Source organism: Heteronotia binoei, chromosome 6 (genome assembly GCF_032191835.1).
Source record: "Heteronotia binoei isolate CCM8104 ecotype False Entrance Well chromosome 6, APGP_CSIRO_Hbin_v1, whole genome shotgun sequence".
In the NCBI taxonomy this organism is placed as follows: domain Eukaryota; kingdom Metazoa; phylum Chordata; class Lepidosauria; order Squamata; family Gekkonidae; genus Heteronotia; species Heteronotia binoei.
The window spans coordinates 84,248,975-84,270,485 of record NC_083228.1 but is presented as its reverse complement, the minus strand read 5'-3'; the positions used below and the strand labels follow the sequence as shown (position 1 = coordinate 84,270,485).

The following is a 21,511-nucleotide window of genomic DNA, read 5'->3' as shown; positions in this document are numbered from 1 at the left end:
CACCTTTTAGGGGTTTCTTTCCTGACAGTACCTCCTGTATTTTCTACTGAGCAGTTGAGTTAGAATCCATCCATAGCAGCAAGCTTTCTAAAGAAGGTGCAGGGTAGCTTAATTTTCATGAAGTGAAAGACCATTCTATTAGATGCCATATGTTTCAAGCAAGCAATCATTACTAATGATTCATTAATTCCTCTTTACTCAGTTTCTCTCTGAAACCCAACAATCTATTTATTTTTCTCTTTTTTGGAATGAGGAGTCTGTTTTGAATCAGTTCTGTTTTGATCAAAAGAGAAAATTTAAGGAAGTAGGGCTGGCTTGTGTCTAGGATTTTTTTCTGGAGGGGACACTAATTTAATTAATGAAGTATAAACAACAGGAGAGGGGAGCCAGGGGACAGGAGAGGGCGTGTCAGGCAGATTTGGGAGGAGGCCCCCCCCCATAGCCTCAGCCTAGTTACAGCCTTGAAGTAGGGGCAGCAAAGGAGGTTCTACAACATTTCAGATTTTCACTCTGCAGATGCTCAGAGGCAGACAGTGTCTTTCCAAACCTTCCTCTCCTCTTGGTATAGCACCACCCTGTGGTGTGCACAATAAAAAAAATCTGCAAGGGCTGAAGTGACAAATGGTTGCATAGAGAGGTGTAACAGAAAATTACAAAAGATAAATTCCTCTTTTACAAAGAAAGAAAGAAGAATCAATAGCTATATCAAAAAAGTTAATTTTAGAAAGACATTTCACTCCTCCTAACAATACTAATTTTTTCATGACAACACAGATAAATTTGTTCTGGCTAATGGAACTCAGTCCAATAGCAGGACGAGCAAGAAAAACCCTAATCTGTGTGTGAGTAGAAGAACAAATTCTGAGATGCTCTTCATAGCACTTTAACAGTGCTATCTTAAAGCTCGTTGAGATCAATGGATTTAGGTTGAAATAACTCTGTATTGGATTGCAACATCATCTATAGCTAAGTTGGCAGCTAATACTGGGTTGGATCCATTAGCAGTGGCATTTCCTTCTGGCACAAGGAAACTTTCCCCCCAACACAGGAGGCTATATTTAAGTAAGGTAAGTTGCTTGTGCTGTGGGAGGGGGCCAATGTTAGTAGAATATATCTGCAGAATCCAGTCCATTATTCATAAATGGAAATGGGTATGGCCCTGGGCCTCCTGCAGTAGTCCATGTCTCTCTCTCATTGAATCTAATGGAATAACCTTATTGCCATTACATTTCTGTGGCTTTTAATGGCACATGATGAATATTACCTGAATTGGCCACTAAATAATGTTTTGAAGCCTTTTTTGTTGATGTTAATTGGTTTCCATGAATTATAGACTTCTCAATTTTAGTCATTTCACATCAGTTTGATAAGACATAACAAATTATTATCGTGACATAAATAGCCCAAGTTAGTTCAGTCTCATCAGATCTTGGAAGCTAAGCAAGGTTGACCCTTGTTAGTGCTTGGATAGGAGACCAACAAGGAAGTCCAGGGCTGCTACACAGAGGCAGACAGTGGCAAACCACCTCTGAATGCTTTTTGCCTTGAGAAACGTCTGGGGTTGCCCATAAATCAGCTGTGACTTGACAACACTTACACACATGCACACACAAATTACAATTGGGTTGATTGCACATTAAACCTGTGCTCTGCTAAAATGGATGAAAAATTGAATAATATAATACATTTTGATTAGATTTGTGCAAATGCTCTTGATGCCGCAGAGGGAAAGGGACCAAAAAGGTCAACTAGTCTAACTTCTGTATGAAAACAGGGCCACCTAGATCGTGTGCCTGCTGCCTGCCTTATTGCAGAGTTTTGCCTTGCTTTCTTTTTGACCTATGTGGTGGATACTGATGGCAGGACTTTACTTTTCTTGGCACAGAACTGCAACAAGTTTGAGCATAATGCCCATCGCCCTCTGTTTGTCAATGCTTTGCTTTCCAGTACACAATACACAAATGTTTCCCCCCAATAAACTCACATTGGAACTTTCTACCTGAATCGCCAGCAAGTTGCTGCCACCTTGAACCAGCATTAACCCACTTGTATTTCCATTTTGCTCTATATTTTCACACTCTATATTCTGAGGTGTTTTCAGGATAAAAGGATATTGGTTATCGGCCCCTTCAAGAGTAGATGTGTCAGAAGAATCTTTGTTTTGCAATTGTGATGATCATCTCCTAAGCTTGAATTCTAATGATTGCTGGAATTTTCAGTTGGTTTTCAAGCTGAGAAAAACATTGGTCCAATTCAGCTACTAGTCCAATTATCTATTCTGAATAACTTACTTTATAAGGAACTGAAAGTTTGGTTGTTTAAACACCTTACAAAAATGGTGGCATCTCAAAAACTGCAACATTTGCAAGCAGTTGCTGGGACACTTAGGACAAGGCAAGACCTTACACACTCCCTCTGGTGCCTGATACAGGTACTTATTTCATAAGGAATGATAATGGAAATGATGCTAATGTATATGAATAATCTTGTAGCATAAAAATCCGGCTTAATCTACATGAGCCCAACACTAAATTGGACTGCGTAATGTTGAACTAACCAAGTACATTCCAACAACTGAATAGCAACATTCTCAGCTGCCACACTTTACTCCATGTTGCATTTCTAAGGTTGCCCCCCTCATTTTAAAAAATATGTTGGAAGATGCTCTCACAGACACACACAGAAACAACTTTACTTTCTTTTCTACTGTAGACAATACAATTTTAGCATGGATTTCAACAGGAGCTGAGCTGAGTCTGATTTAGACCTAGTTCTGATTCAGCGTGCTTCTTCTGTAGATGTTGACCAGAATGGGCGGGAATCTAATTTTCCTGCAAAATACACACAGTGTTTACGTTTTGTAGTATTTTCCATTCTCTTTGAATTGATCCTCTGCGGAAAAAGTCAGATTCAGATATTGGAGATTTGAGGTTATCAAAAAGTAGTTCTGGTATTTATCTATGTATTTATTTATTTACATTTATATCCTACCCTCCCCTTAAAGGACTCCTATCTGGATAAATTATCCAATTCCACATTGGTTGTAGGATCTCCTTAGAATTTATTGCTGTGGAAGAACTTCAAGCAAGGAAACTCTCCCAGTTGTTTCTGGAATGATGTTTTACCAATAGTGGCAATGTAGAACAGTATGGCAATTCTAGAATGACTCTGCATTTCAGTTCCTGGGAAGATTTTTGTACTTTTAAATGTCGTATACAAAATGGAATTTTACCATGCAATACCTTCCCTTCACAGTGGTGAGAGAAGCCACAATTGGTGAGCTTTTTATCTCCTCCCAAAATAGAGGGCACAAACACAGGAAAAATCACTCGTGAACATACAGGAAAGCAAGGATGAATAAATTCCTTCCTGCAAAGGAGAGCCCTTCCCAGTCTCGCCTTTCTTTATTCTTCCAAGGAAACTTGATTTCTATGAGATTCCAGGTAAAAACTAGACAGAAATGTGTAGAGAGGAGTAGCAGCAGCAGTCGAAGAAGAGTCAAGTTTTGTAGAGAACGGACCTGTTGTTTCTTTTTTCTGTTAAATTCCTGTAGTGTTGTATCGGCAGAGGAGTTTAGAAAGGTCTTGAACATAGCAGCTGAGTCCTTCTCTTTGCCATTCCCCAAACTTCATTCTTGGATAATCCTTTGAAACCCCACTTCTGAGGAATACTGGCCGGAGCTGTTCTTGCCGTCCTGAAACAAAAGCAACCAGTGTTGCTCCATGTGACTTGCATGATGCTCAGGCTATATCTTGTTAGCCGTTTTGGCTTTTGTGTGGTTTACCAAGGCCAGAACAAGCTCAGATGGGAGAAGGATGAACCCAAGCCAAATCCAATAAAATTAAGACCTTGTCTACTTTTAAACTTTTAACAAATTTAATGGAATTAAATCTTAACTATCTGATCTTAAACTTAATTCTTACCAAAATTCAAAACTTTATAAAATACAGCTAGCAAAATGCTATACTACTATATGTAAAATAACAATATTGACCTTATCAACACTTTAACTTATTAATTTATGACTAATAGTACTTTTAGGTAATTACTATATAACTATAATCCTAAAGTTTTAAAGATATACCTGGTTAGAACAGGGGTGTCAAGCTAATTTGTTATGAGAGCCGGATCTGACATAAATGAGACCTTGTCGGGCCGGGCCATGTTGGGCCTGGCTATGTGTGTACCTATTTAAGATTAGGTAGCAGAGATACAAACTTTTTAAAGGACACAGACAAACATTAAAGGTTTTTTAAAACTTAAAATAAAACATTAGCACTTGTTGGTCGTAAAGGTGCTTTCTTTGTATTTCTCCCATGGGATCCAGGGAACTGGGCAAAGGAAGTTCTGGCTCTTTCCCTCCCTCCCCAGGGAACCAAGAGGTGGAGGAGCCTCAACCAATGGAAAAAATAGAGGTTTTGCTCTTTAGCTGCTGTGCGATTGAGCAAGCCTTGCAAAGCAAGCTGAGATGCATAAGGAAGCAAGAGAGAGGGAGAAGGAAGCAGACAAGAGCCAGTTGCTCGGGGCCTGATATGAACCCTCTAGGGTCTGATTTGGCCCCTGGGCTGCATGTTTAACACCCCTGGGCTAGAACATCTTCAGTCTTCAATTAAATATTAATTACTATAACTATATAACAACTAACACAATTTTAACTCTACAATATCCCCCATCTTTTACCCTCCCTTGGAGCTCAAACTATAAAAATATTAAATGTGAAAAATTGAGAAACCCAAAGCAGTTGCTATTAATATCCTAAGTAAAGATGGAATATAAGACATCTACAAGAGGCTTGAATGGTAATGCCAAGACAGGCCGCAAGGTACTTTATGCCTTCACTGGAGAATGTCCAGTGAAGTAATCAATGAGTCATCAAAACAACCCCCTCCCCCACCATCCTCAAAAACTATCTGACTAAATAATAAGTAATATCAAGTATGAAATCAATTATCAAATAAAATCATGCTTAACTGTCAGCGAATATATAAATAAAATAAACTGTCTATCAGAACTCTCATTTTATGTTCCTCAAGATCCACCATTATTCAGGATCAGATGCATGTGCACTTTAGAGCAGGTGTGTTGAACTCATTTGTTAGGAGGGATGGATCTGACATAAATGATATCTTGTCGGGCCAGGCCATGTAATGTCAGGTAGCAGAGATATGAACTTTGTAAAGGACACAGACAAACACAATTAAAGATTTTTTTAAAAAAAACCTACAATAAAACATGCTTAAGAGATTAGCACTCTTGCAATTTTTTGTTTATTTAACAGTCTCTGATAACTGACACCTCTTGCTCTAAAATCAAGATCTGGAGACAAATGTCTGGGCTGTAGCAACTTGAGTATGCTGTTCAGGTTTGTATCTGTAAGTTGCAAAACTACTTTGATGTACTGACATTCATTACCGAAAACTCATGGTCAATTCTTTGAGCCTAAAACCCAGAGGAAAACATGAAATGACTGGGCACTGTGAGCTTTTATACATAAGTTACTTTGTGTGTTGGTCAAGAACATGTGAAAGCACCATGACACACACTGAGGGCTATGTGTTTGTCTACAAAACTGTAGTCTTCCCCAGAGAAATAACTACAACTCCCGTGAAGCAGTGCAAGAATACAAAGTCAGCAATGTATAGTGGTCAGTATCATCCTATTTACATGGGAAGCCTAAGTTAAAATCCCGTCTACAAAGGAAATGTGCTGGGTTAACTTGGTCTGGACACACACACTCAGTCTAATCTACCTCACTGGCTTGTTTTTATTACTCATATAAGTAGTTCACATTGCTTTTCTACTGAGAAAGACATGACCATGAAGGCATAAATATGGAGAAAAGGGAGAGGCAAAACTCATCTGCACCCAGGAGAACCCTGGCATAACAAATCAACAAAACACAAATTCTCTCTCCTTTGCGGGCCTGATAAGAACTCTGCTTTAGAGTCTTGTAGGGGAGCAGATGAAAAATTCAGCTGTCTTTTCTGTAATCTTTTATCCAACTCTTGAGAACCATCCAAACACAAAAGACCTTATTTCTCAACTGACTCTTCATCAGTGATCTTGTATCTCTTGCCCTGAAGAAAAAACATTATTCTTGCAGGAGTAGTCAATCTATAACATATATTTGCAGACAGAAGTTTAGAAGTTATGTCCTTCAGCTCCCTTCACTTTGCTATAGCATTGGAGGAGATATTGGGGAATACCAAAATTTGTTTCCCTTAATGTTGTAAGGTGCCCCTTGTCCATGCTACTTCAAAGATTTTCTTCCTGGTCCAAAAGTCAATAAAATAATGTCTCTGGGGCCCTTCCTATGCGGGTTGTTTGGATAATATGGATGGAATGTGTTGGTGATTGTTGGCAATTCCCTCCTCCATACATAACTAGCTTGCTAAACAGCTTGCTAAGAAGCATCCAAGATTTGCAATACCTTTTACCTGTTCATCCATGCCCTAAAATTTAGGTTACATTTTTTGTTGTTGTTCATTTTCTATCATCATGAGTTTTTCTTTCAAATGCGATTCAGAAGGCTGAAGTTTATGTACATCATGCTGCAATTAGCATAATAATTTCCATTGCACTTTCCACAACTTGAGTAGTTTGTTGTATTGCAGATTTTATTTCCCTGAGTTGTGCTGTCAAAGGTTTAAGTAGATTCAAGAAGGTGTCCAAAACCATTGTCCCCAAATTTGCCATAGATGTGTTAAAGTTCTTGGTGGTTAAAAAAGGCCCAGCTTACTTGTGTGATTTGTTCCACGCTATCCACTATTTTGTTTTCTTCTATAGGTCAAGAGGTCTGAACTTCTTTCTTTTGCCCAACTGAATAATAAAAGCATGGGTCTCGCTTTCTGTGAGGAGGCTTTATTTTTATTTCCCCCAGCATTTCACATATTTATTAGGAGATTATCCTTTATTTATTAGGTGATTATCACTGACTTTGATGAGTTTGAAGAGGTAGGGGAGATGGAGCATTGCACTCAGGCATCCATCATTTTAGCATGACACCAGGCCCCATGGAATTCACTGCCAGTGGAAAAAGGAATGGCCATTAGATAGCTTTAAAAGCAGATTAAATGCATTCATGGTCCATCAGTGGCTGCCGGCCATGGTGAGTTAAGGGAACCTTCATATACAGAAGCAGCAAACCTCTAAATACTAGGAGGCAGTATTGGAGGAAGGCCTTGGTCTCTGCCCTGTTTTTATTGGCCCTCTAGAGCAAGTGGTTTTGCTATTGTGTGAAAAAGAGTGCTGGATTTGATGGACAAGATGGTCTGATCCAGCAGGACTCTTCTTATGATCCTGAGGTGAAGTCTGTGAAAGGGATGAAGCTACACCCATCCAATTTTTTTAACAGGTAGCCACATTAACATCAGACACTCCCCTGATGAAAGACTGCTCAGCCCAAAATGCACTGATTTTTTAAAATGTTATTTTGTTGACAAGATTTTGGTGCCCCTCTTGTAACTTTTCAACACAGAAGTTAGACTTCTGCTTTTAGTGTCCAAAGTGAAAATTAAGGTAGATATATATACCCAACTCTGTAGCTATTCTGTTGTCCACCCAGAAATGGAAGAAATTTTGTAAGAAAAGTGAAAAGAATGTTTTTGTGCATACAAAAAAAAATTCCCTATCAATTCTGTTCCCTCTTCCTGTGTTTCAGAGCAATTGAGAAGCTTAGTGGTCACCAGTTTGAAAACTATTCCTTCAAGATTTCCTACATCCCAGACGACGAGGTGAGCTCCCCTCAGCCCCCTCAGCGGTCCCGGCGTGGGGGCCACTCTTCCAGGGAGCAGGGCCCCTCCCCCGGGGGCTCCTCGCAGCCCAAACAACTCGATTTCCCACTACGGATCCTGGTCCCCACGCAATTTGTTGGTGCGATCATAGGAAAGGAGGGCTTGACCATAAAGAACCTTACTAAGCAAACCCAGTCCAAGTAAGTACCACAAATGGTTTCATTTCCTTCCACAGTGGCTCTGTTTGTAGCCTTTACAATGAAGAGCAGTGGACTCTGGCTTGTATTGTGTGACAAAAGCTCTGTGTGTCTTACAACAGTATGGCTCTGATGATATATGTTGTATAGATTTGTAGGGTGGTGGTTAGATAGTGACTGCAGCCATGACAGTTGTCTTGTCTTTTTGACCCCTATCCTGTTTTTTCAGAGATTCTGGACTGGCTGCCCTAGGTCAGCAATGTGCTATCACCCAGTATCCCTTCCCCAGGGCTCCTTTCTTCTCTGCTTGCAGCAACCTTTCACTAAACACTGCTATTCTGAACAAAATAAATATCCTTTGCATAATTTGGGGCAATTTTTAAAAATAAATTTGTCATCAAATGCTCCAGCCATTCTTTACTTGGCTAGAAGATCCTGCATCTCTTTGCAGAACACGTCAATAACTGAACAATTGTCCTCATCTGTGATGTACTCAGTAGACATAATCAAAATCAGAAGTAATCTATAGACATTTCTGGTGCTAATTTTTTCCCCATTCACTCATATTTATGTAATTATATATGAAGGCAAATCTAGATAATTCAGGATAAAACAAAGAGGCTTTTGCATATTTTTGAGAGGAGGACCTTCTTTAGCTGTGTTCTGTAATGCTTGATATGCATTTTTACTCTAAAGAAGTTCTGGCTAAAAACCCATTCTCTTCCCTCATACGATGCAATATTGAGATAACAATTCTCATTACAATACCAGAATAGAGGTTGTTTTATATTTATTTGGCTTTTCCCAATGCTGTCACTCCCTCCAAGCCCAAAAGCCACCACTTATTAGCCACCACTCCTCCCATAAAAGGTCCTTCTTCTATCTTCCTTGATAAGGTCCTAATGTAGTGTGACCAGACTTTTAAAATCCAGTCAAATTCAGGTGGTAATTATGGGTTCTTCCATGGGTATATAATAAGAAGGTGGTAATTATCAGCTGGTAATAAGATGCTTGATGTAGTTAACAGTGTGCCATAGTTTAAGAAAGAAGTACCCAACAAATACAGTTCTGTAAAAGTTGCATAATGGTGCTTGATCTGAGTTTTGCCTTCATTCAGGAGCACGCACTCTGAAACCAAAGGGAAGACTTTGGAGGGGAAGTGTAGTATTTTAAACTGGGTAGTATATAGTAAAGCTTTGATCACAGTCCCCGAATCTTTGAGGTTTCTTCCCTCAGACTATTATGCAAGTGATATTTTTAGCTTAAGGTTTATGTACATATTCTCACTGTGCTTTTGTTCTTCACTGTTTTCCACACTGGCTAGTTCAAACGAAGTCAAAGTGTGCAGAGTCTTGGTGGGATGGAGGAACAAGGTTATGCTCACCAAGTGTACTCTGCTTCCACACTTTCCGGTATTCCATGCATTGCAAAATTACATAACCTAGATATAAATGGGACCTACATGCATAAAGTCATGATTGTTAATTTGTATAAAATCTCAGAAACTACTGTGGTTCAGGCTCAGCCTCACTGAACTTTGCACATTTAAGCCATATATAAATATTATATCTAGAGTGGGCAAGTGGTGGACTTGAAAGCAGGCCTCCCATGCAAGGGTTGCCAGATCTAGGTTGGGAAATACCTGGAGATTTTTGAGGGGGGGCTGGGAAGGGCAGGAAGGGGAGGGGAGAGTCCACCTTTCAGAGCAGCCATTTTCACCAGAGGAAGTGATCTCTGTTCTCTGGAGATGAATTGTAATAGCAGGAGATCTCCATGCCCCATCTGGAGGTTGGCAACCCTATCCCATGCCCATTGGGTATGTGTAGTAATATTGCTTCTCTCCACTTATACTCTGCATTCTTAAAGCTTCATTTAAATTGTTCCTTGTTGATGTTTTTTCTGTGGCAATTCAGATCAAGTTTTGAGCTTCCATGCTGCACCTTTTCTGTAGTCAAGTTGTAAAGGATATGCACTAAGATACTGGTAATAATCAGTGCATCTATTTAATTGTTATAGTTACCTTCTGAGAGCTGTTTTCCTATTGAACTGCTGCCCCCTAATCATCCAGAGATTTCTTGCTTTGAACCCCAAAAGAAGGCCAGTGCACATGAAACAGATGGCACATGTAGCTTGAAATTACACAGTGTTGCTTCTCACAGGCCATTTGTGTACAGTGCTTTGCCCCACAGATCAGGTAGATGGAGAGCGGGTTGGAAGTGTGTGGTGGTATAGAGAAGAATTGCCTGTGATGCATGGTGAAAGGCCTGTCATGTTCACAAGCAGCCATGCAAAGTAGCCTCCACATAATGATTGTTTCATGTACACTGACTCTCAAAGGTAGCATGTACAAAATCTTGTAGAGTTCTACTCTGCAAAATTACATAGCCTAGATTTAACTCTTGAGTTGAATTTTAAATATTACTTTATATGTAAATAGAGTTATTGTCAAAAGGCCAGTAAATTATATATTGTGCAATTGATGGTACCACACAGTAAGAGAGCCAGTTTGGTGTAGTGATTAAGTGTGTGGACCAAGACCACATATGTTTTTTGAGGGGTGTGTGTGTGTGCAAAATTAAAAAAATGACGCCCCCTTATGGTCCCATTTTATCTTATGGGCCCATAGAATGCAATGGACTCCATACCCAATTTGGCGCAGCTCCCTGTCAGCACCTGGGGCAAGTACCCCCCCTCTGTCCCCCTTAGATCCGGCTCTGGTGCGAACTCTTATCTGGAAGAGCCGGGTTTGATTCCCCACTCCTCCACTTGCAGCTTCTGGAATGGCCTTGGGTCAGCCATGGCTCTGGCAGAGGTTGTCCTCGAAAGAGCAGCTGCTATGAGAGCCCTCTCAGCCCCCGCCCATCTCACAGGGTGTCTGTTGTGGAGGGAAAAGATATAGGAGATTGTAAGCCACCCTGAGTCCTCTGATTCAGAGAGAAGGGCGGGGTTTAAATCTGCAGTCTTCTCGTCCTAGAAACATGCAGGGCCAGAAGTTGATCCTTCTGATAATTCTAGACTTTACTGAAGTATCAGTTTTTGATAGTATGGGTTGGACTGCATATTACTTTGTACCTTTCGTTCTTTAAATAGTCTTATAAACCCTACATGATCTGAGAATCTTGAAGAATCACAGGAGTATATATAGTCATTACATTTTAAAAGAAATTCTGGTTTTATTCCCAAGAACTTTGCCAGGAGCTCTCAGGAACACACTTACATTTTAAATTGCTAGGAACACACTTAAATTTTCAGGCTTCTGTGAGTCCTAAACCTTTGTATCTTCCTTAAGATATTGTTCAGAGTTACCTTGAAGATGAGTTGCTAGTGGATGATGTTTAATTGTCAATAGCCTGGGAGAAAATGTAAAATACAAATGTTGTTCAGTTCCTTTGATGTTTTATTAGGTCGCCATGTTAGGGCACCTTTCTCTGACCCCTAGTGGATTCCTTTGTGCGGGCTCTATTGCTGCAGGGTGGATATTCATCGAAAGGAAAATGCTGGTGCTGCAGAAAAACCAATCACAATTCACGCCACCCCCGAGGGGTGTTCAGAAGCATGTCGCATGATACTTGATATTATGCAGAAAGAAGCTGAAGAAACTAAATCGTAAGTATTTCCATTGATAATGGGGAAAGCAAGAAACTGATCTTTTTTTTAAAAGCACTATAAATAATTAATCTTGCCTAGGAAGGCTTCTGCCACATATGGCATACATAGCTCTCTTTGCCTTTTTTGCCACAGCTCTTTTGAAATCTTTTAATCAGGCATGGGTGGGGGTGAGGGCTGTCAGCTTGAAGAATAAATCCGCAGTAAAACCAAAGAAGAAATTCTGCTTGAGACTGATGTCTTTATGAAATAGAGGTTAAGTACACTGTACATAAAGATTTGAACTGGTGTTTGTTTGATTAGCATAGCATTATTAAGACACCATTATTAAGCCGCCCTGAGCCATTTGTGGGAAGGGCGGGATATAAATTCTAAATAAATAAATAAATAAAACCATAGAGGACAGAATGTGTGTTTTGCACCTAATAAGACCCCAAGATCAGTCCTCAGCATCTTTAAAAGAAGCATGAATGGTATAAGATTCTGGAAAACCAGCTAGTCAGAGTTCAGAATACTAGGCTACTGGGGCAGTGGGCCAGCTCATGTATATATACATATGGGGAGGACGGGAGGGGGGTAGTTAAAAAGAAACATAAACATGAAAACAAAGGAGGCTTTTCAGCCTTTTGAGTTAGGCATGTGAAGACCTGCACTGTTAGCATGTGTGGACATATATGGTGGTGGAAAGTACTCTCAGGTCACAGCTGTAGGGTTTTTAAGGCAAGAGTTACAAACAGAGGTAGCTTGCCAGTGCCTGCCTTTGCATAGCAATACTGGGCTTCCTTGGTGGTCTGCCATCCAAATACCAACCAGGGACAACCTTGCTTAGCTTTTGAGTTCTGTTGAGACTGGACTAGCCTGGGTCATTACTGTACATGTCCTGACCTGGATGGCCCAGGCTAGCCTGGTCTTGTCATATCTCACAAGCTAAGCAAAGTCAGCCTTGGTTAGTATTTGGATGGTAGACCACCAAGGAAGTCCTGGGTCACTACACAGAGGCAGGCAATGGCAAACCACCTCTGAACCTTTCTTACCTTGAAAACCCTACACAGTCACCATACATCAACTGTGACTTGACGGCGCTTTTGACCACCATGTATGTCCACACATGCTAACAGTGCAGGTCTTCACATGCCTAACTCAGAAGGCTGAAAAGGCTCCTTTGTTTTCATGTGTTTGTGTTTCTTTTTAACTACTCCCCATCCATCCTTTCATGGGATAGGAGGGGTCTTGCTGGGTCATGGAACTTCTGGATCCATGTTAAGGTTGCAGTCAGTCTTGCATCCTAAGGCAATTAAATAAATAAAACCACCCTTGGTGTATATGTCACCTCTTTGTCCACTGCTAATTTTAGCACACTGGCTTCATTGTAAGCATTTGAGAAGTCATACATCTTTTCATACTCTGCATTGCTAGGATCTGATTTGAGTGGCTGGAACAATCAGCTATAGGGAACAGTCAGCTACCTCTGCTTGCTGATCAGCAGGAGCTTCAGAGGATGAATCTTGCTTTCAGGGCAGTGCTATATACCCTTCTAAGTTCATTGGCTTCGATGAACTTTGAAGTCTGCCAGTCAGTTCAGATTTGCTTTGCTAACCTCTCAGATGAAATAGTTGCCAGAGCAGGAAGGCCGGTATTGTGAAGTATGTGGCGTGCATTTTACTCATATTGCACAGGAACATGGTTGCCTTTTGTACATATTGCTACTTAATTTTAGAACATTGAAAAGCAGGGTGGGGCCAAAGCATCACTCTTTCTGTGTTTAGATCCTGGTTTTGCTCCTGGAGAAATGGTATGTGACCTGTTCAAAATTGAAATATGTGATGGAGCCCATCAGTTTGAACCAGCTTCATTAAGTCTACAAACTTAAGGGACCTTTGGCTCTTATGGAGTTGGGGGATGTATGGAAAATGTAGCAGTGTCTTCTTCAAGGGCCAACAAAAAAGACTTCAGAGCCACATCTCCCTGTGTTTTAAAGGCCACTTTATATTCTGCTTAGTGAACATACTGCAGAAAGGAAGACTGGGAAAGAAGTATCTTCAGTAAAGAATTAAATACTTTTTTTCATATTCTGTAGAGCGGAAGAGATTCCTTTGAAAATCTTAGCACACAATAGCCTGGTTGGGAGATTGATTGGTAAAGAAGGACGAAACTTGAAGAAAATTGAGCAGGATACGGGGACCAAGATCACCATTTCTCCGTAAGTACTAACGACATAGTGGAGGGTGGCATCTCTTTGCTGTCAGACTGGATTGCCACAAGTTTTTACCTGGTACAACATGCACTGGGTATATTTATCCTGGTGGTTCTTTTTATGAGCAGGACACAGCCCTCAGAGAAGCAGGTTTCATCAGTGGCTTTTAGCCACAGGGTATTGATGGAACTCTCTGTCTGGGGCAGTGATGCTCTGTATTTTTGGTGTTTGGGGGAGACAACAGTGGGAGGGCTTCTAGTGTCCTGGCCCTACTGGTGATGGCACCTGTTTTTGGGGCCATTGTGTGACACAGAGTGTTAGATTGGTTGGGCCATTGGCCTGATCCAACATGGCCTCTCTTCTTATGTCTGCAGGGACCAAAAGAACATTGCCCAGTCTCCCGCTCTGAGGTAGAGATACTCACCAACCATCCATCTTTACAGAACAACCTGTAGAAATCAGATTACAATGTGCCACTAGCACAGAGTGGATGTACAGAAAGAGTATATAGAACAGCAGCTTCTGAATAGCTTGTGCAAGCAGGCCACTCCATACCCTGCAAAGTATAGTACACACACAGATCCTCAAGGCTGGTAACACAGGAGCTGGCGCACAAGACCATAAGATGAGCTCTGCTGGATCAGATCAGTGGTCCTCATCTAGTCCAGCAGGCTGTTTCACATAAACAGGGAACAGAGGCCTTCCCCTGATGTTGCCTTCCAGCACCAGTATTTAGAGGTTTGCTGCCTCTGGATGTGAGAGTTCCCATCAGTCACCATGGCTAGTGACCACTGATGGACCTCTCCTCCATGAATCTGTCCAGCCCCCTTCTAAAGCCAACTCTGTTCATGGCCATCACTATATCTACTGGCTGTCAGTACCTCAGATGAACTGTGAAACTGCCCCACTTGTACAACCAGTGTGGTGTAGTGGTTAAGATCATTGGCCTAGGACTGGGAGACTAAGAGTCAAATCCTCACTTACTGTGAAACTCAGTGGATGACCTTGGGCCAGTCACCATCTCTCAACCTACATTATTTCACAGGCTTATTGCAAGGGGAAAATGGAGTAGGGAACAGAATCATGTATGTTGTCCTGAATTCTTTGAGGAAGGCCAGTGTAAAAAATATACTAGATAAACAAAAGTATTGCATGGTTGCAACAGCCCCTGTCCCTGGTAGATAATGCAGCTCCCTGGATAGGCCCATACTAAGTCATTGGCTCTTGCATACACAAGCTCATTTTAGCCTAAATAGTTTACCTTTTCTGTTTGCTCTCACACTGACCAATATATTTGACTTGCTGGTTTGGCTTGTAAAAATTATTATTACCTATCCTGCAGGTTCTAAATCCAAAGAAATACAACTGTCCTGGAAGGGGTTTTCACTTGTTCTTCTGTGATTGCCTAGTTTGCAGGATTTAACCATTTATAACCCTGAGAGGACCATCACCGTGAAGGGTAGTATTGAGGCCTGCTCCAATGCTGAGGTAGAGATCATGAACAAGCTTCGGGAAGCCTATGAGAATGACATTGTGGCAGTCAATGTAAGCTCTTTCTCCTGCCAGTTTTTTTTATGTATGTGTGTGTGTGTTTGCCATGTAAGAGCTCAGTGCTCCTGGCTATTAGCCAAACAGTCCCCCCCCCCCACCCCTAATGGCAGATAAAGTTAGAGGCATGGGAATGCTCTGTCCCCTCCTCAAAAAGTTACTTTCATGGCTTCCTTTGTGGAATGAAAGTTGTGTGACCCCATGCCTTTTTTTTCTCTGTCACAGGTTGCTTCATTATTTCCCATTTTCCTTTTGTTTTTGTTTATAGCAACAAGCCAATCTCATCCCTGGACTTAATCTCAATGCCTTGGGCATCTTCTCTACAGGCTTATCCATGCTTCCCTCTGGAGCTGGAGCCCGCAGACCTGCTGTTACTGCCCCCTACAACCCTTTCGCTGTAAGTTGCTGGTATGCCCAGCTTTTCTGTGCAACTTTGTATACTGTCATGCTTCTCTTGGGAGACAAGGCAAGAAGAGGATGCTTGCTAGCAGAGGGCAGCAACTCCTTTTTGCTGCAAGGAGACCTTTACAGCTCTGGACTCTCCATACAGCAATACATTTAGCTTTGTTGCTATGGCAGCACTGTAAAGTGTACCTTCCTGGGGGCAGGGGCAGTGAAGGGGATGCATGTATGGGAGGTATGGTGAGGTCTCCTCATTTGGGTCAATCTCTACCTAATTCCCACGGAATGCCAGCTTCCAAACAATGATACATTAATCTACCTTAACAACTGTTACTCTATTAGAAACAAAGTGGATGTGATAGTTGGTCTGTTATGTATTTTAAATGCCTTCCTACTATGATGGGCATTATAAACCTGAAGCATTTAGTTACGGAACCAAAGATTGTTATGTTGTTCTTTGTTGTTACTCCCTTACAAACAGCAGCCACTTCTTCCACTCCTTAATGACCCAGAAAATGGTGAAAGGCTGTGTAAAGCTGTCAGTCTGACTTTCATTTATTGCAGTCTTCAGAAAGGAGACTGTTTATTTGTGTTTTATTCCTTGCTGAATGGCCTGTGTCTGATTTTTGCAAACTTTATGTGCAAAAACACATCATGTTTGTCTGACTCTTGCACTGGTCCTTCATACACCCATGGGGATCAGCCTATTGCTCCATGGCTGAGCATGTGCTTTGCATGCATAGGGTTCCAGCTTCAGTCCTCAGCATCTCCTGTTTTAAAAGGATCTCAGAAATTTTATGATCTATAGCCTGCCTTTCTCACTGTGACTCAAGTCAGGTGTATCAAAACTGAATTCAGGATTAGAGAGTTGCTGCCAATCACAGCAGAAAATAGTATGTTACCTCTGCCAGAGATCTGATTTAGTAAAGAAGCTTCATGCATTTATTACATGAGATCTTGGTCATAGGAAAAAACTAATAATACATAGAATCCTTAGAAGGCTTTTGCATCTGCCCCATTAAAGATTACCTATATCCTGCCTAGAGATGAAAATTTCCAGAATTCTAAAGCTATGTTGGCAAAACCACTTTTAAAAAGTCTGTATTGTTTTAAGGAGTCCCATGGTGCAGAGCGTTAAGCTGTAGTACTGCAGTCCAAGCTCTGCTCACGACTTGAGTTTGATCTCGGCAGAAGCTGGGTTCAGGTAGCCAGCTCAAGGCTGACTCAGTCTTCCATCTTTCTGAGTTCAGTAAAATGAATACCCACCTTGCTGAGTGTAAAGTGTAGATGACTGGGGAAGGCAATGGCAAACCACCCCGTAAAAGTCTGCCATGAAAACATCATGATGCGATGTCACCCCAGAGTCAGAAACGGCTGGTGCTTGCACAGGGGACTACCTTTCATTTTTGTTTAGTAGAAGTTTTGAGGAAAACTTAAATCTATGCAGTACTTTCTTTCTTATAAAACCTAAACTTATTTTACTATTTTTACAGTATATAATGCATCCTTTGTGACCTAGTTTTAGCATATGAAATTGTACTCTTTGGCATATTTAAGAAATGTAAAAGCATAAATGCCTTAGAGAGCAATCCTAAGCAGATCTACTCAGAATCCTGCTCAGGGCTCTTCAGTGGGACTTACTTCCAGGAAAATGTTCTTAGGACTGCACTGTTAATTTTCTACAAGTAAAATTTTTCTAGATTTTTTTCTGGACCTTTCCATTTCTCGTCCTGCCTTTTCACTGGTCTGTCTGGGATTTGCTTGACATTCTGAGGGGAACATCCTGCCAACTCATAAAGCTAGACTCTGTGAATTTAGGAGTGTAACATCTAATGATCCTAAAAAAGCTTAAATTCATGTTCCAGCAGCAGCTGGCTTTACACCCTTGGAAAGCTCATCTCCTTTTGTATATCTGTAGAATTTGTTGTTTAGACTTAAAATGTGAGTATTCCATTCTTAGCTGCCACATCTTACAGACACAGCTAGATGTACCTTTGATTAATGTATCTGAGCTTTTTAAAAAAGTCAACTATGCCTGTGGCTTTCACAACTTCCTGTGGCAATGAATTCTACAAGACACATATGTGCTCCTGTGAGGAAATATCCCAGAATGGAAGGAACCACTTTTTCGCATGCGGATGACTGTGTAGCCCCTGTGCCTTATTGCAGCATTCAATCTAACATTCCTGGCTGCCCAGCTGTGGTTCAGATGTCCTGTCCACCAGAGGGTGCTGGCTTACATCCATTGCTCTTTGGTAGAAGTCACCCCAATGAGAACAGACTTTTACAAAGCACTGACCCATGCATATTTTCCCCTTCTTTCTGGACCCACTCCTCAAAGAAGTCAGTTGTGGAAGTGCAAGCCATGACCCCTTCCAGTCCCTTTACCCCATTCCCCCCAGCCCAGTACTTTAAGCTGGGAATCCACTCTTCCTTCTCTTCAGAAGTTCTTGAAACAGTTTGAAGGGAGGAGGAACCAAAGTACATTAATTCTTTCAGTTTTTGGTGCAGAAGGGATTATCAATGCCAAGATTCTACTCCCCTTGACACCATCTGGTTTCTCCTCTCCCCCCTCTGACTTGTCTTTGAGGAAACCAGGCAAGAAAGAAGATTGACGCCATGCTAGGCTGGCAGATCAATAGGCTGAATCTACCACAAGAGACAAGGAAGAAAGAGTTAGTTTGCAAATGTCTAGCACAGAATACATCATGTTTTGCATGAAACAGAAGTAACATCAGTTATTATTTTTAAATTTCTGTAATTATTAGGCCTCTCTCTCTCTCACACACACACACACACAAGAGGCTCAGGGCAGATTACAACATGTTTAAAACATGCAACATAAGTGAAATATAATACAACCTTAACATTTATAAAATAATGAATTAATCAATTCATAAAATATTACTAAAACATTCTAGTTGTGGGTAACTGTATATGGAAAGTTATCAACCAAATGGGTGGGTGAGTCAGCCCTGATGGAATAAAGCAGGGCAGAGCAGGGGAGTCCAGTCTAGATGAATTGCCACCACCTCAGCCATAGGCCTGGCAGAACATCTCTGTTTTACAAGCCCTGCAGAACTGCATTAAATCCCATGGGGCCCAGATCTCAGCTGGGAGAGAGTTCCGCCAGGTTGGTTTCAGAGCTGAGAAAGCTCTGGCACTGGTTGAGGCCAGGCGTACATCATTTGGGCCAGGGATCACTGGTGGATGTTGATCAGAGGAGTGCAAAGCCCTTCAGGGGACGTATTGGGAATTAATTAGTATTAAGAAGCAGTTGATCTCCATTGTGAACTCTGCGATGAAAGCCTGTAAGCAGTGTGTGTGAGAGAAAGAGTGTGAGACTGGAAGGTTTATGTGGGTAAATTTGTAGGTACATGGTTGCTGCATATTGACAGTATCATGAGGCTTTTCATGTAACATCAACACAGTCACCACAGATAGATCTTCCATGTCACTTCACGTCAACAGAAGTGCAACATTGTCAGCAGAGATGGGGCAGAAATTCTGTTGAGCACAGTCAAGTGTTGACTGGACCACCAACGAGAGCCTAAGAGACATATGCCTGGCTAAACCAGGCATTTCCCCCCTCCCCCATCTTATGAATAAGCAGAGGGAACAGAGAAGCCATCATTATGTCTTAGAAATGTTGGATACCCTTCAGACAGGAACATACATCTCCAACCTGGGGTGTGCAGCTGTCTGCTCCTGGCCCCTCCCCACTGACGGTCACTTTCTTTCCTGCCGTAGAATCAAGCGGCATACCTCTCGAGTCTGTATGGAGCCTTGCCGACTGGTGCATACCCTCATCAGCACTCCGTAAGTGCCTTGCCCCATTCTTCCCAATGCTGGCCTTCCGTGCACCCTGCTTTGCAATGCACCTGTCTGTCGCTTTGGATGCTTTCAGGCACCTTGTTCTAAAACACTTTCCCCCTACATTCAGATCCTGAGGATACATGTAGTCCTGTTACTGAAGACACACAGCATGGACCACCAAGGAGTATCTTTTTTGCCCTTCTCTTGCTGTCATGGGGAGCCAGTTTGTGATTTCTCCTGTACTTGATTTCTGTGTCTGCTTGACAGGGTCATCTCTTCCAATTTGCAGTGTTTGCAGTGTTCCTTTGTAGGTGTCTTAAAGGCTATATCCTCCTCCCTTGATCCTTTCTTTCCATCTCACTCAGTCTCTGCATGTCACTGCTGCTGCTACACATTTCTTTCTTTGATGGCCACCAGCTCCTCCTCAGCCCCCATGTTTTTGAAGGATACTGTGTTTATGTGCAGAATACCATAAAGAAGCAATGGCAGCCAGGACTGGAGACTAGCAGTTGCAGGGCTAATAGTTACAAATTAAGTGCTATGGTAGATCATGCTGTGGAGCTAGCTTGTCAAAGTACAGCTGCAGCATTATGTTGTCCTGATGCAGTTTTATGCAGGACTGCCATTGCCACTGAGGCATTGTTCTGTGGTGTCTAGATCACATGATTCTTGGAAACTTTTTGTAAATGCTATTATGAAAATGCTGGGCCATTTGTCCCAAGGTTGTCTGGCTACTGCACTTTCATAACTTGCTGCCTTTTTAACTGGAGATACAAGGATTGAGCCTGGGAATTTCTACATGCAAAATGTCCCTCATTTACAATAAATTTTAGGTTGACACCGAAAGATAGATATAAAGCTATACATACATGGTATCATTCCATAGCTACAGTAACAGGAATTAAGCATCTCCCCACTATGAAAAGCTTCCACTGATCATTCTTTGCCATTATACAGCTGTTGTCCCTAAGAAAGTAGTAATGCTAGTACTAAACCCAGCTCTACTTGCCTGTCTTGTTCTATGATAATAATGTGGTACATGTTCCTGTGCTAGGAGAGGCTGTTCCCAGGGAATTTCTTTAGCCAGCTATGACTTACAGGAAACGGTGGACTGAAATGGTATTTCCCCTCATTTATGCTTTAATAATAACAGAAACATTTATGCTTTAATAATTTGATGTTGCTTTGGTGGGCTTTTCATCATTTTAAGGTGAGGTTGAATGTTTGCATTTGGGGATACCACTCCCAGCATTTTGTCTTTAAGTCTTCATCCCATAAAATTGCAGAAGTCTAGATTTGAAAGAGGCCATGTCCCTACTCTTTTATTTATTTCAAATGTTATATTCACACCCTACAATTCAATGAAGTTTGAGACCAGTGGCACCTTTAAGACCAACAAAGTCTAATTATGGGTATCAGCTGCCATGTGTGTATCTAATTAAGTATGCATGCATGCACACAAAATACCCAGAATTAAACCCTGTTGGTCTTAAAGGTGCCACTGGATTCAAATTTTGCTCAGTTGCTTCAGACCAGCATGGTTACTCACCTGAATCCACCTTATAATTCAGTAACTTTCCAAACACGGTTTTTTACTTTCCAAACAGCAGGTTTTAGTCCCAATCATGGACTGTGACAATGCTTATTCAGTCAAGAATTCAGTTTAGGAAGTATGACAACTAAAGTAGTACTGGTCACAGTAGCTAGAACTTTTGCCACACAGGTGGAGAGATTTTTGTGCATATCAAATTTGAGTCATGGTGAAGTCTTGTCTTCTCCACTCATCCCTTGTGCAGAACTCCAAAAGAGAAGACAGAAGGCTTCAACCCTCTCCACTCCAATTAGTCATGAAATCTTAGTGCCTTAATAAACTGAAGGTAGGGAAGGAAACAAGCTTCCAATTATTAAGAAGCCCACATTCGGACATCATGACTTATTGAAGACTAAAGTCTTCAACAAACTGCAGTCTTGGAGCATGTTGCTGAGGGAAGAGGGAGGGAGTGTGCAAACATTAC

At 41.4% G+C, this 21,511-nt stretch overlaps 1 protein-coding gene across 2 annotated transcripts in view; it reads left to right on the top strand.

The window, feature by feature from the left end:
* IGF2BP2 (insulin like growth factor 2 mRNA binding protein 2) overlaps window positions 1-21,511 on the top strand; it is a 104,308-nt gene that overhangs the window by 71,672 nt on the left and 11,125 nt on the right. Inside the window, exons 6-11 of one of the 2 annotated variants that reach the window (XM_060242018.1) lie at window positions 7,661-7,933; window positions 11,402-11,536; window positions 13,614-13,736; window positions 15,140-15,275; window positions 15,547-15,675; window positions 19,431-19,499. In XM_060242018.1, the coding sequence (XP_060098001.1) occupies window positions 7,661-7,933; window positions 11,402-11,536; window positions 13,614-13,736; window positions 15,140-15,275; window positions 15,547-15,675; window positions 19,431-19,499 (865 nt within the window). The remainder of the gene's footprint in view (window positions 1-7,660; window positions 7,934-11,401; window positions 11,537-13,613; window positions 13,737-15,139; window positions 15,276-15,546; window positions 15,676-19,430; window positions 19,500-21,511) is intronic. The other variant, XM_060242019.1, reaches the window with a different exon arrangement.